A 15,613-nucleotide genomic window follows, 5' to 3' on the forward strand; every position below is an offset into this window, starting at 1 on the left:
AGATGGATGGAAGCGTGAAAAAGAAGAGAATGGGAAAGTTACGAGAGAGAGAGAGAGAGAGAGAGAGAGAGAGAGAGAGAGAGAGAGAGAGAGAGAGAGAGAGAGAGAGAGAGAGAGAGAGAGAGAGAGAGAGAGAGAGAGAGACAGAAGAGGGAAAAAGAGAAAAGGAAGAGAAACAGAACTAAGAGGAAGAAAATAGTCTGATAAAATAAAAAAAAGGAAGAAAAAGCAGAAGAGATAATGAGAGAAAGTCAAGTTGAGAGAGAAAGAGAACAGTTAGGAGAGAAATCAGATAGAGGAAAAGTGAATAAAAACTAAAAATGAAAGAAAAAACAAAAAAGAAAATAAGAAAAGAAAATATAGTAAATTTATAAAAGAAGGAAAAAGGAGGAAGCTAACTAAGACAACTACTACTACTACTACTACTACTAGTACTACTACTACTATTAAAGAGAGTAAAAAAACAGAAGATAAAAAAAGATAAGAAAAAAAACAAGGCAAAAAAAGTACTTTACGATTAAATGAACCCAAATAAAATAAAAATTAATAGAAAACGTAAATGAGGAAGAAAACGGAGGTCGCTTTAAGCCCAGACTTCCTCAACTTTTAATAATATTCACTTGTCACACGAGAGAGAGAGAGAGAGAGAGAGAGAGAGAGAGAGAGAGAGAGAGAGAGAGAGAGAGAGAGAGAGAGAGAGAGAGAGAGAGAGAGAGAGAGAGAGAGAGAATTAGTATTGTTTCTAAAGTTATTGTTACAAAATGCTTTTCCCTGTTAGTTAAAGGAGAAAGGGAGGAAAAGGGAGGGAGGAAAGGGAGGTAAGAGGGAAAGGGAGGGAGGAAAAAAGGGAGGGAGGAAAAAAGGAAGAAGAAAGGAGGGAGGAGGGAAGACACTGTAATAATAAAAGGAAGAAAGAGAAAGAAAGTGATGGTAAAAGAAGGAGAGGGAGGAAAAGGGAGGAAAAGAAGAGGAGAAGGGAGGAAAGGGCGAAGGAAGGAGGGAAAGAGAGACGTCATTGGGATAGTAAATGGAGGGAAAGGATGATAAAAGGAAGAGAAGAGGAAAAGAGATGGAGGAAACGGAGGAAAAGAGAAAGAGAGAAGGAGGAGGAGGAGGAGGAGAGGAGAATGCGAAAGACCTAGGACCTATACTGAGAAAGGGAGGAAAGGGAGAAAGGAGAGAGAGGGAGGAAAGGGAGGTAGGGAGGAGAAGGGAGAGGAGGAGGAGGAGGAAACGAAGACCTCAGGCAATACCGATGAAGGGAGAAAGGGAGAGGTGAGGAAGGAAGGAGAGAAAGGGAGGGCGGGAGAGAAGGAGGAAGGAAGGAGGAGGAACCTGGAGGCAATACTGGAGGCAATGGAGGGAGGAAAGGAGATGGAGGTGAGGTGAGGAAGGAGAGAAAGGGAGAGAAGGGAGGGGAGGGAGGGGAGGGATATATGATTGAATACAGAAGGGAGAGGAAGGAAGAAGGGAGGGGAGAGAGGGGAGGGAGGAAAGGGAGGGAGAGAGGGAGGGAGGGAGGGAGGGATGTTTGAACGAGATAGAGAAGGAAAATAAATAAAAGGAGAATCAGAAGAACCGGAAATGAGATATTGGAAAGGAGGCGAGGAGGAAGGAAGAGGAGGAGGAGGAGGAGGAGGAGGATAGAGGGATGGAGGACGACCGTGTGTATTTAGGTAGGAATGGAGAGAATGGAGGAAAGGAGGAGGAAAGAAGGAAAGAAAACAGGAAGACAAAGACAAGAAAAAACATTAAAGGACAAAATAAAAACAAAAAAACAACTATAAATAACATAAAAAAACAATAAGGCAAAAAAAACAAAAAAATTACCAAAAAAACACCACCACATTAATTATCAACAAACAAACAAACAAACAAACACACACTATCAAATTCCACACACCCACAAACACAATTGACCCTTAAACTCTAATTAGGCTCCAACAGGTAACCCCCCCACCCCCCTTTACCCCCTCCCCCTCCCCCACCCCTTGAGCCCTCAGACACATAATATCCTTTCCCTTTCATCCCCCACCCTCCTCCTCCTCCTCCTCCTCCTCCTCCTCCTCCTCCTCTTCACACACCATTTCCCAGGTAATTAAGTCCACCTCTATTAGCATCTCAATGAGGGTAATGTTGTGAATATCGAGTATTACTATTGCTGTTGTTGTTATTGTTGTTGTTGTTATTGTTATTGTTGTTGGTAGTGGTGGTTACATTGGGTCGTCTCCCGTGATGTTGTGTGTGTGTGTGTGTGTGTGTGTGTGTGTGTGTGTGTGTGTGTGTGTGTGTAGATCATTAACTAATATATTTTTTCTCTTTCTCTCTTTTCAGAATCTCAAAAACCAAATCATGACAACAAACGTTTGGGTGGAACAGGTAAGTCAACAAACAAACACACACACACACACACACACACATACATCCCTTTGCACAATCAGTCAATTCTGTCATCCGTAGATCACCCCTTTTCATGCGTCATTATCCTATTTACCTGCAATCAATTAACCAATCACAGAAACACCTGGCCACACACCTGTTAATGATGCATGAGAAACAACGCAGGTAACATTTGCCTTACATCCCTTCCATCATTTTCTCTTCCTTTCCCTTACAACTTATTCTCTTATCATTATTATTTTCCTTTATTGGTGTTATCATTCATATTCTCTTATTCCCTTACCTCTTCTTCTCCCTTCGTCTAATACAACTCCTTTATCTCTCTTCTTCTATTCCTTTTCCTCTTCTTCCCTTCCTTCAAAACAACTACTTATTATTCTTATTCTTGTTTCCATTATCTAGTTTTCCGTTTCTTCAATACAACTAATTATTTTTTTTATTCCTCTTCTATTTCCAACAACCTATTATTTTCATTCCTATTCTTCTATTCCCTTACTTATTTCTCCCTTCATTCACTGCAGCTTCCTTTGTCTTCTTATCCTTATTTGTACGGGCGCCACCACATACCTGTAGAAGAAAGAGAAAAAATATATATAAATACGGAAGCAAAACTCTACGGTAAGGTGCACCATAATTTCACTTACAAACACTAAGGCGAAATATTAACCCTTGAAGCGCGGGTGTCGACAATAGTGTACATGGCATTTTTTTAATGAACGCGCCGCCAGATTTGATTAGTTTGTCGTCAAGTACAGTAAACATGCCGTTTTTGAGCTTTATATGGGTATGGTACACAGAAGCTGTAAAAAAGTGATCCTTTTTATCGCTAAATAGCAGAAAATAAGAACAACAGAGGTGGGTATCTGTCTATAATAATATGTTTTCATAGTTCCTACTTCATAACTCTGTACTCGTTCTACCAATGCTTATATGGTGTTCAAATTAACGTCAAAGGACAGCTAAGGAAAAGGACTTTACAATGATACCTCATTCAGCAACGTTAGCTCAGTAAGAGAGAATATACTTGAGGTTGAAGTGAGGTGTGTTTTTGAGTGAATATGCCCGCGTGGCAGGCCAGGCGCGGCAAAATCTAGCCCGCGCTTTAAGTGTCAAAGAAATGAAGAAAAATAAATGAAGAAAAATGGAGAAAATAAATAAGAAAACAGAAAAAAAAATAGAATAAAACAAAGGAAAGAACTTATAAAATATATATAAATACATATATACATTTATATATCCATCATTTCAATTACAAACAAAACAATAAATTTGCAGCTAATAAAGAAAGCAAGATGGAGAAAAAAGATGAAAAAAACAAAATAAATAAAAAAGAAAAGAAAATACAAATGAAACTTATAAAACAGACAATAAACAGAACAAACATTCACTATAAAACGAAAAATAGATAAGAAATAAGATGAAAATACAGCAAAGCAAACAAAGGGAAAACACACCAAATGAAAGGCAACAATACCATGAGAAAAAGAAAAGGAAAAAAGAAAAAAAGGAAAAGGAAAAAAAACAAAAAGAAAAATAGGAAATGAAGACAAAAGAAAAAAGCTAACAGAAAAAATGGAAAAAGGAAAATAATAGAAATAGGAAAAGGAAAAAGAAAGTAGAGAAAAATATAGGAAATGAAGAAAAAAGGAAAAAAGTAGAGAAAAATATAGGAAATGGAAAAAAAGGAAAAAAGCTCAAAGAAATAAATGGGAAAAGGAAAAAAAACAAAAATAAAGAAAAAAAGTATCTCGCCGCCATAACGTGACTCTTCTCTCTCGGGTCATACTCGCGCGTTTCCTGAACACTCTTCCACAATGTTGTCTTTCTTCCAGAGAGAGAGAGAGAGAGAGAGAGAGAGAGAGAGAGAGAGAGAGAGAGAGAGAGAGAGAGAGAGAGCGAGAGAGAGAGAGAGAGAGAGAGAGAGAGAGAGAGAGTGAGAGAGAGAGAGAGAGAGAGAGAGAGAGAGAGAGAGAGAGAGAGAGAGAGAGAGAGAGAGAGAGAGAGAGAGAGAGAGAGAGGGGAGAAGGGCTATTCCTTGCTCACATTAGAAAAAGGAAAAAACATGATGAAGAAAGAATAATAGACAGACATAATAAGAGAGAGAGAGAGAGAGAGAGAGAGAGAGAGAGAGAGAGAGAGAGAGAGAGAGAGAGAGAGAGAGAGAGAGAGAGAGAGAGAGAGAGAGAGAGAGAGAGAGAGAGAGAGAGAGAGAGAGAGAGAGAGAGAGAGAGAAACTAGTCCAATCCCTTCAGCAAGATGGGACCAGACAAAGGGAAGGAAGACAGGGAGGGAGGGAGAGAAGGAAGGCAGAAGGGAGGGAGAAGGGAGAGAGAGCGCGCCAGAGACAGAGAGAGACAGAGAGCGGGGAGGAGGGGGAGTCAAGGGGTACCATTTCCAATCTCTTTAGTATACGTCTAAAAAATGGAAAGAAAACGACCCAGGTGGCAGCACAGGAACAAAAAACGGGCCGCCTACACACGTATCTTTTTTAGCAGATGAATGAGACAGGAAATTAACTACAGATTCTGACGGTAGATGGCAGGGAGGGAGGGAGGGAGGGAGGGAGGGAGAGAGAGAGAGAGGGGTAGGGGGGGAGGGAGAGAGAGAGAGAGAGAGAGAGAGAGAGAGAGAGAGAGAGAGAGAGAGAGAGAGAGAGAGAGAGAGAGAGAGAGAGAGAGAGAGAGAGAGAATGCTGGGAAAAGAAAGAAGATCAGAAAAAGATAAACAACAGGAAAAAGAGTATAAGAAGATTGATAATGAAAAAAAAATGACAAATGAGAGGAAAGAATAAGCGAGAGAGAGAGAGAGAGAGAGAGAGAGAGAGAGAGAGAGAGAGAGAGAGAGAGAGAGAGAGAGAGAGAGAGAGAGAGAGAGAGAGAGAGAGAGAGAGAGAGAGAGAGAGATAGAGAGAGAGAATGGAAAGAAAGAAAAGTTCAGAAAAAGATAAACAACAGGAAAAAGAGTATAAGAAGATTGATAATGAAAAAATGAGAGGAAAGAGAGAGAGAGAGAGAGAGAGAGAGAGAGAGAGAGAGAGAGAGAGAGAGAGAGAGAGAGAGAGAGAGAGAGAGAGAGAGAGAGAGAGAGAGAGAGAGAGAGAGAGAGAGAGAGAGAGAGAGAATGCTGGGAAAAGAAAGAAGATCAGAAAAAGATAAACAACAGGAAAAAGAGTATAAGAAGATTGATATTGAAAAAAAAAATGACAAATGAGAGGAAAGAATAAACGAGAGAGAGAGAGAGAGAGAGAGAGAGAGAGAGAGAGAGAGAGAGAGAGAGAGAGAGAGAGAGTCAGAAAATGAGAAACGATAGGAAAAAGAGTATAAGAAGATAGAGATAATGAAAGGGATAAGAAAACAAATGAAAGAAAAGAATAAGCGAGAAAGAGGAGGGAAAAAGGAAAATGAGAAGAAAAATACATGAAAAAAAGGAGATTAAGACAGATACTAAAAAGAGAAGAAAAACAAACCAAGGAAGACAAAAAACAACACAATAAACAAAGGAAAGAAAAGAATATCCTAAAGACAGATAGATAGATAGAGAGGGAGAGGGAGGCAGAGGGAAGAGGGAGCAGGGGGAGAGAAAAGAACATTAACGAGTAGAAAGATCAAAGTTCATCTCCCCACCACCAGGCTGCTTCGTGCTGGAGGTTTGAATCTTAAGGTCAAATGAAGTGAAAGACCGATGATATTGCGGTGTTGTATCCGTTGTTGTTTTCTTGTTTTCTCGTGGCAATACAGAGGACACAGAGTGATTGGATAAATTTAAAGAATAAATAATAGATACAGAAGAATGATTTATTTGGTCTAACGGTTCTCTTCCCTTTAGTTAGTGCAACAGATGATTAGTTAAAGAGATGGTTATATTACTGTTAGTTAGGTGATTATTTAGTTATTTATTTTGTTATTATATATTTTTTGTTTTATTTTATTCTATTTTGTCTTGTTTATTTAATTTCTTTTCTTTTTCTTTTCTTTTCATTTCTTTTGATATTTTCTTTTCTTTTTTTCTTTTGATGTTGTTGGGTTTGGATGATTTTTTTATTTATTTTCTTGTTTTTCTTTTTTCTCGATGTTTTATTTTTATTTTTTTATATCCTTTTTTGGTGGTCTGGATGAGCCTCCTCCTCCCAAGAAGAGACTCACCCATTCTTTCTTCTCGATATTGTATTTTCTTTTTCTTTTCTCGGCGTTTTTCTTTCTCTTTTTCCGAAGTTTTAATATTTCTTTCTATACCATCCTTTCTGGTGTCCGTGGGTCTGGCTGAGCCTCTTTCCTCCCAGAAGAGACTCGCCTGAAATATTGGTGATGTTAGTTTGGGCCGAAAGGTGGATGATATTTTTCATTTTCATTTTCTTGATGTGTTTCTATCTAATCTTCTTTCCTGGTGTTCCTTCTCAGCGTTATCCTTTTTCTGGTGTTCTTTTCTATATTTTCCTTTTCTTGGTGTTTCCATAACGCATTTTCCTGATATTGTATGTTGGAACGCATGAGTCTCCTTCTCCTTAGAAAAGACCCACCATACCAACATGCAAGACGCTTTAAACAAAGCAAAACAAAACAAAACGCCTTAGTGCTAGGTTTTTTGTGTGTTTTTTCGTTTCTTTTCATAGATGACACTCGCCAGGAAGGCCTTGGGCCCCCTGACGCTCCCCAGCCTCGCGAGGCGAGGAGGGTGGGTAGCTAGACTTGCCTTTTAAAATTCCAGACTGTATTATCTTAAATCAATCGTAAATACCGTGAAGGCGCCGGAAACCGTATTTTTTGGGTCTGGGATGGCAGAACAAAGGCCGGAGGAAGGTGACAGAAGGAAGGAAGAAAGGAAGGTAACAGGACGAAGGAAGGAAAGTACAAGGGAATGAAGGAAGGAAGGAAAGTGACGAAAAAAGGAAGTAAGTTAACAGGACGAGGGGCCGAAGGAAGGGAACAGAGCATCCAAAAATAATAATCTCGTGAAGGCTTTCGACGCAGCATCCGTTTCCTCTTTCCTTGAATTCTCCTATTCCCTTTCTTTGCATATTTCTTCCTTAAGTTGTTTATTCATCATTTTTTCTCCCCTCACGCAATTATCCTTAAATGACACTCTAAGTAGGTGAGAGAGGGACTTCGGAGTCTTAGTGAACGCTGACCTCCGTCCTGGGACTCAATGCATTCAGGCTAGGAGTCGTACAAACAGGGTACTGGGTTTCATCTCAAGGAGCGTGAGCAACAGAAACACTGAAGTCATCCTCAAACTCTAGTTAGCATTAATTAGACCTCAGACCTCACCTCGATCGTGCGGTTCAGTTCTGGTCATCTTACTATAGAATGGATACCAGGATGTCAGCATCTGTACAGAGGAGAAAGAAAAAAAATATTCAAGGAATGAGAAACTTGCCCAATGAGGAAAGACTTAAGCATCGAAATCAGCATTCTCTGGGAAGTGGAAGGTTGCGAGAACACTTGATCGATGTTTATAAATGGATGAAGGGTTTTTATAACGTGAATGTTAATAGAGTTTTGATGGTAAAAGAGACGGGTAGGACACGTATCAATGGGTTTAAGTTAGATATATTCATATTCAACAAAGACATATGCAAGAAATGGCTTACTAATAGAGTGGTGGATGACTGGAACAGGCTTGGCAGTCATGTTGTGGGTGCCAATACCATAGATACATTCAAGAAGAGGTTGGATAAATTCATGGATAGTGAGGGAAGGTGGGGTTAGGTTTACAGGAGCTGCTTTGTACAGACCAACCGGCCTCTTGTAGACTCCTTACGTTCTCATGTTCTTACGTTCATCCAAGAAACAAAAAAATAATGAGAATAAGTTTAATAAAAATGAGAAACCAAACCAAACCAAACACTATTCAGCCCCCTCCAAAAATCCTAAAAATCAAGTAGGCCTACAATTCATATCTAAACAAAACAAAAAAGAAAAACAAATAAAGAAAAGGCAGGTAAAACAATAAGGCATAATTAGACCATTTTTCCTTCATTCCCAAAAACGTGCCAATAAAGAAATAATAGAGGAAGAAAAGATGATAATAAAGAGGAAGAAAAGAAGGGAATAAAGAGGAAGAAAAGAGGGAAATAAAGAGGAAGATGAGGGAAATAAAGAGGAAGAAAAGAGGGAAATAAAGAGGAAGAAAAGAGGGAAATAAAGAGGAAGAAAAGAGGGAAATAAAGAGGAAGAAAAGAGGGCAATAAAGAGGAAGAAAAGAAGATTAATTTCCTGTATCATACCAAACCGAGACACGTTCCCGTTCTCTGTCTTCTGACCTTTTGCTAACCCGACAAGTCCCAGACACGTATCTCTCTCTCTCTCTCTCTCTCTCTCTCTCTCTCTCTCTCTCTCTCTCTCTCTCTCTCTCTCTCTCTCTCTCTCCTTTAACCTTCATCCATATTTTCTCCTCCATCTCTTTCTCTGTCTCCTTCTCCCTCTTTCTTCTCTTCCTCTCTCCTTTCTTCTTGTTTTCCTGTCCTCTTTTTTTCTTCTACTCTCTTCTTATATTTTATCTCCTCTTATTTCCTTTTTTTTCTTCTTCTCCTTAGTCGTCTCTTTTTCCATTCATTCATTCATCTTCCTCCTCCTCCTCCTCCTCCTCCTCCTCCTCCTCCTTCCACTTTTATCTTTCTTTCTCCACCTGTTCAGTCCTACACCTTCCTCTGTCACCTCCTCCTCCTCCTCCTCCTCCTCCTCCTCCTTCTCCTCCTCCTAAGACGGCTGTCGAGCTTTTTTTTTCTTTTTTTTCTCTTTTTTCTTTTTTTTTCTTTTTTTATTCTCTTTGTCTCTTTCTTCGCGTCTTATTTTTTTTTTGCTCCGTCTCGTCTTTCGCAGCCTCCTCCTCCTCCTCCTCCTCCTCCTCACTTTCCACAACACGTATCTCGACTTTCACTTTTTTTTCGTTTGCTTCTTCTTATGATTCTTTTCCTCTCCTCCTTCTCCTCCTCCTCCTCCTCCTCCTCCTGCTCCTCCTCTTCCTCCTCCTCTTCCGTTCTACTTTACTTCCACTCCTCTTCCTCCTCCTCAACTACTACTATCACCCAGACCTCCTCCTCCTCCTCCTCTTCCTCTTCCTCTTCCTCTTCCCCCTCCTCCTCCTGTAACATATCTATTTCCTCCTCCATTCCATTCACTTCCACAAATGCCTCTCTCCCTCCCTCCCTTCCTCCCTGCCTGGCGGTGTGTAGGTGTCAGGAAGAAATCAGGGAGGGTAATCTGCGTCCTTCTCCCTGACTAACTTTGTGACACTTCGAATTAGCAGGCCAAAGCTCCCTTCTCTCCCTGGCGTGTTGGAAGGGAGGGAGGGAGGGAGAGTAAGAGGGAGGAGGAAAGGAAGAGAGGGGAGAGAAGGGAGAATATATAGGTTAAAAAGAGCTTGAATGGAAGGGAGGAATGGGAAAGGGAGGGATTGAGAGGAGAGAAGGGAGAGAAGAAAAGGGAGGAAGAGGAAAGGGAGGAAGAGGAGAAGAATATACAGAAAAAAATTAGGGTATGGTGTTAGGGGAACTGAGGGAGGGGGAAGGGAGGAAGAAGGAAAGGAGAGAGGAAGGAAAGGGGAAGGGAGAGGGAATGAGGAAGGGAGAAGAGGATAGGGAGGAGGAAGAAGGGAAGCGAGAAGAAGGGAGAGGAGGAGGAGAGTAAAGGGTGAGAAACTGGGAGAAGGAGGAAGGGAGGAAAGAGAGAAGGGAGGATATAGATTAAAAAGAGCTTGATGTAGAGGGAAGGGGAAAAGGGAGGAAGGAAAGGAGGGAAAAGGGAGGAGAGAAGGAGGAAGGGGAAAGAAAGAAGGATATGGAGTAAGAAAAGGGAGGAAGAAAGGGAAGGGAGAACAAAGCAAAGAGGAAAAGGGAGGAGAATGAAGGGAAGAAAAAAAGAGGAGATAAAAGAAATGAGAGATGGAAAGGATGAAAGGATTAAAGGGAAGGAATGGAAAGAGAGGAGGAGATAATGGAAGAAAGGGAGTGGAAAGGGAAGAGAAAGGGAAGAGAAAAGGATAAATGGGAAAGGGGGGAAAGAATTAGGATACAAACAAAGAAATAGAAGAGGGAGAGAAATGGATAACAGAGAGGAAATGAAGAAGATAAATTGATAAGGAAAATAAAAAATAGGGAAAGGAAGAATTGGAGAAAGGAAAATAATAAGAAAATGGGATAGGAAAAGGAGGAGAATGAAAATGAGAGAAGAGGATGAAGAGGAGAGAGAGGAGGAGGAGGAGGAGAGGAAAAATGAGTGTTAAGAACAAAAGAGAATTAGGAAGAGATGAGAATGAAAAATAGGAAGAGAAAAATTATATAAGTGGAAGAGAAAATAGAAGAAGAAGAATTAAAGAAAAAGGGAAAATGATGACAGAAAAAGACGAAGGGAGAGAAAGAAAAAAGAATAGGAAAAGAAAAGGGAGGAGATGAAAAGAAAGAGAGAATGATATAGAAAAAAGGATAAAAGAGGAAGGGAAAAAAGGGGAATGATGACAGAAAAAGACGAAAGGGAAGAAAGAAAAAGAAAGAAAGAAAAGGGAGGAGATGAAAAGAAAGAGAAAATGATAGAAAAAGAATAAAAGAGGAAGACAAAGATAAAAGGTAACACATATAGCCTCAGAACATCTCTCTCTCTCTCTCTCTCTCTCTCTCTCTCTCTCTCTCTCTCTCTCTCTCTCTCTCTCTCTCTCTCTCTCTCTCTCTCTCTCTCATCTCTTTTTCCCATTTCCGACAAAACCGCTTATAGATACGTCTCGTCTTCCCTCCTTTCCTTTCTTTTCTTCCTTTTCCTTTCCTTTTTCTTAAGACGCAAAATAATACAATCAGTAATATCGGAACGGCAGCGGCGGCGGGGGAATATCGGGGAGAAAATGCTAATATATCCGATAGCTGATTACAAGGAGGAAAGGTAGAAACAGGTGGAGGAGGAGGAGGAGGAGGAGGAGGAAAGAGGGAGATGAGAAATTGATATGTGAGCGACGAGGAAGGAAAAAAAAGAAAGAGTATGAGGAAGAGGAGGAGGAAGAGAAGGAAGAGGAAGAAGACTTAGAGAAGATAGAAATGACAAAATAAAAGTTGAAAAAGGAGAAAGAAAAAGAGAGAGAAAAACGAAAATAGAGAAAAGGAGGAGGTGAAGGAACAGGAGGAAGAGGAGAAGGAGAAACAGGAGAAGGAGGAGGAGGAGGAGGAAAGAAGGAGATGAGAATTTGATATGAGACAGACGAGGAAGGAAAAAAAAAAGTATGAAGTAGAGGAGGAGGAAGAAGAAAATTTAGGAAAGATAGGAATGATGAAGAGAGAGAATAAGGAGATAGAGAGAAACAGGAGGAGGAAGAAGAGAAGGAGGAGGAGGAGGAGGAGGAGGAAAGAAAAAAAGTGACAGTGGAAGAAAGAGGAGGAGGAGGAAGGCGATTATGAAATTTATATGCGAAAGAGGAAGAAGGAAAAAAAAGGAAGGATGAAGAAGAGGAGGAGGAGGAGAAAGATGAATTAGGGAAGAGGAGGAAAGGAAAAAAATAAAAGAATAAATAAGAAGAGGAGGAGGAAGACGACTGAGGAATTCATACGCGAAAGAGGAAGAAGGAAAAAAAAGAGGAAGAGGAGGAGGAAGAGGAGAAGAAATTTATTCGCGAAAGAGGAGGAGAAAAAAAGTGAAAGTAGAGGGAGGAGGAGGAGGAGGAGGAGGAGGACTAAGAAATTTATATGCGAAAGAGGAAGAAGGAAAAAAAAGACAGTACGAGGAAGAGGAGGAGGAGGAGGAGGAGGAGGAAGATGAAATAGGAAAGATAGGAAGAATAATTATGTTAAGAATGAAGGAAGAAAGAGAAATATGAGGAAGAGAAAAAAGGAGATAGAGAAAAAAACAGGAGAAGAAGGAAGAGGCGGAGGAGAAGAAAGAGATAAAGAAAGACATGAAAGAAAGAAAGGAAGAGGAGGAGGAGAAAGAAAATAAAAAGAGGAGAAAGAGGAAGAGGAAAAAAGAAAACATCAAGAAAAGGGGAATTAGAAGAGGAAAAAGAAAAGAGAAAGAAAAACGTGAAATAAAGAAAAAAAGTCGGTTACAAGATGATGAAGGAGGAGGAGGAGGAGGAAGAAGAGAAGAAGAGGAAAGGAGGAGGAGATTCAGAAGAGAGAAGATAATGGACAATATGGAAGAAGAGCAACAGAAGGAGGAGGAAGAGGAAGACGGAGACGAGGAGGAGGAGATTCAGAAGAGAGAAGATTTTTTTTTTTTTTTTTTTTTTTACAGCAAAGGAGACAGCTCAAGGGCACAAAAAAGTAAACATTAATCTAAAAAAAAAGCCCGCTACTCGCCGCTCCTAAAAAGAATCCAAAGAGGTGGCCGAAAGATAAGTCAGTTTCGGGAGGAGAGGTGTCCTGATACCCTCCTCTTGAAAGAGTTCAAGTCGTAGGCAGGAGGAAATACAGATGAAGGAAGATTGTTCCAGAGTTTACCAGCGTGAGGGATGAAAGAGTGAAGATGCTGGTTAACTCTTGCATAAGGGGTTTGGACAGTATAGGGATGAGCATGAGTAGAAAGTCGAGTGCAGCGGGGCCGCGGGAGGGGGGGAGGCATGCAGTTAGCAAGTTCAGAAGAGCAGTCAGTGGAAATATCGATAGAAGATAGAAAGAGAGGCAACATTGCGGCGGAATTTAAGAGGTAGAAGACTATCAGTATGAGGAGAGCTGATGAGACGAAGAGCCTTAGCCTCCACTCTGTCCAGAAGAGCTGTGTGAGGGAGCCCCCCACATGAGATGCATACTCCATACGAGGGCGGACAAGGCCCTGTATATGGACAGCAACTGTGCAGGGGAGAAGAACTGGCGGAGACGGTACAGAACGCCCAGCCTCGAGGAAGCTGATTTAGTAAGAGATGAGATATGAAGTTTCCAGTTGAGATTTTGAGTTAAGGATAGACCGAGGATGTTTAGTGTTGAGGAAGGTGATAGCTGGGTGTTGTCAAAGAATAGGGGATAGTTGTTTGGAAGATTGTGTCGAGTGGATAGGTGGAGAAACTGTGTTTTTGAGGCGTTGAAGGACACCAGGTTCTTCTTGCCCCAATCGGAAATAATAGTAAGGTCTGAGGCTAAGCGTTCTGCAGCCTCCAGCCTTGAGTCGTTAAGTTCCTGAAGGGTGGGTCTTCTATTAAAAGAAGTTGAATAATGCAGAGTGGAATCATCGGCGTAGGAATGGATAGGACAGTTCGTTTTGGAAAGAAGATCATCAATGAACAACAGAAAAGAGTGAGATAGGACAGAACCCTGTGGGACACCACTGTTAATAGATTTAGGGAAGAACAGTGACCGTCTACCACGGCAGAAATAGAACGGTCAGAAAGGAAACTGGAGATAAAGGTACAGAGAGAAGGATAGAAACCGTAGGAGGGTAGTTTAGAAAGCAAAGATTTGTGCCAGACCCTATCAAAAGCTTTTGATATGTCCAGCGCAATAGCAAAAGTTTCACCGAAACGGCTAAGAGAGGATGACCAAGAGTCAGTTAAGAAGGCTAGGAGATCACCAGTAGAACGCCCTTGCGGAACCCATACTGGCGATCAGATAGAAGGTCAGAAGTGAAAGGTGCTTTTGAATCTTACGGTTAAGGATTGATTCAAAAGCTTTAGATAGACAAGAAAGTAAAGCAATAGGACGGTAGTTTGAGGGATTGGAGCGGTCACCCTTCTTAGGTACAGGCTGTGTGAAGGCATACTTCCAGCAAGAAGGAAAGGTAGATGTTGACAGGCAGAGGCGAAAGAGTTTGACCAGGCAGGGTGACAGCACGGAGGCACAGTTTTAAGGACAATAGGAGGCACTCCATCAGGTCCATAAGCCTTCTGAGGATTGAGGCCAGAGAGGGCATAGAAAACATCATTTTGAAGAATCTTTATAACAGGCATAAAGGAGTCAGAGGGGGGATGAGTAGGAGGAATATGCCTAGAATCGTCCAGAGTGGAGTTTTAGAAAAAGTTTGAGAGAAGAGTTCAGCCTTAGAGATAGATGAGACGGCAGTGTTGCTGTCAGGACTGAGGAGTGGAGGGAAAGATGAAGAAGTGAAGTTGGAGGAGATGTTTTGGCTAGATGCCAAAAGTCACGGGAAGAGTTAGAGAAAGCAAGGTTTTGACATTTTCTATTAATGAAAGAATTTTGGTTAGTCGGAGAATAGATTTGGCACGATTTCGGGCAGAAATGTAAAGTTCATAATTAGCATTAGTTTGAAGGCTCTGGTATCTTTTGTGAGCTACCTCTCTATCATTGACAGCACGAGAACAAGCGTGATTAAACCAAGGCTTTTTAGCGTGAGGAGTAGAGAAAGAACGAGGAATGTATGCTCATTCCAGAGATAATCACCTCTGTGATGCGCTGAGCACACACAGAGGGGTCTCTATCCTGGAAGCAATAATCATTCCACGGGAAATGGAAAGCACATCCTCAGGTCGTCCCACCGAGCTGAAGCAAAATGCCAGAAGCATCGCCTCTTCGGTGGGTCCAGAGGATGTACAGGAGCGATAGGACAGGATGCAGAAATAAGATTGTGATCGGAGGAGCCCAACGGAGAGAACAGTTTGACAGAATAAGCAGAAGGGTTTGAGGTAAGGAAGAGGTCTAGAATGTTGGGCCGATCTCCAAGACGGTCAGGAATACGTGTAGGGTGCTGGACCAACTGCTCTAGGTCGTTGAGGATAGCAAAGTTGTAGGCTTGTTCACCAGGATGGTCAGTGAAAGAGGATGAAAGCCAAAGCTGGTAGGAACATTGAAATCTCCTAGGATGGAGATTTCAGCGAAGGGAGAGTGGGTCAAGATGTGCTCCACTTTAGAATTCAAATAGTCAAAGAATTTTACATAGTTGGTAGAGTTAGGTGAGAGATAAACAGCACAGATGTATTTAGTAATAGAATGACAGTGAAGTCTTAACCAGATGGTGGAAAATTCAGAAGAGTCAAGGTCGTGGGCACGAGAGCAAGTGATGTTGTTGCGCACGTAGGCGCAACATCCAGCTTTGGATTGAAATTTAGGATAGAGATAGTAGGAGGGAACAGAGTAGAGATTGCTGTCAGTAGCCTCAGAAACCTGTGTTTCGGTAAGGAAGAGAAGGTGAGGTTTAGAGGAGGAGAGATGATGTTCCACAGAATGAAAATTAGAGCGAAGACCGCGAATGTTGCAGAAATTGAGAAGAAAGAGGTTCGAGGAGTTATCAAGACACCTCTCGGGTCGGCAGCCAGATAATGGACAATATGGAAGAAGAGCAACAGAAGGAGG

General features: G+C 41.3%; 1 protein-coding gene across 1 annotated transcript in view; it reads left to right on the forward strand.

Annotated features, from left to right (window-relative positions):
* The first annotated feature begins 2,339 nt into the window (after positions 1 to 2,339).
* Positions 2,340 to 15,613, forward strand: part of LOC126994290 (acetylcholine receptor subunit alpha-like 1) — a 44,991-nt gene continuing 31,717 nt past the window's right edge. Inside the window, exon 1 of the mRNA XM_050853593.1 lies at positions 2,340 to 2,379. Within this exon, the coding sequence (XP_050709550.1) occupies positions 2,353 to 2,379 (27 nt within the window). The 5' untranslated portion in view covers positions 2,340 to 2,352. The remainder of the gene's footprint in view (positions 2,380 to 15,613) is intronic.

Source organism: Eriocheir sinensis, chromosome 7 (assembly GCF_024679095.1).
Source record: "Eriocheir sinensis breed Jianghai 21 chromosome 7, ASM2467909v1, whole genome shotgun sequence".
NCBI lineage: Eukaryota > Metazoa > Arthropoda > Malacostraca > Decapoda > Varunidae > Eriocheir > Eriocheir sinensis.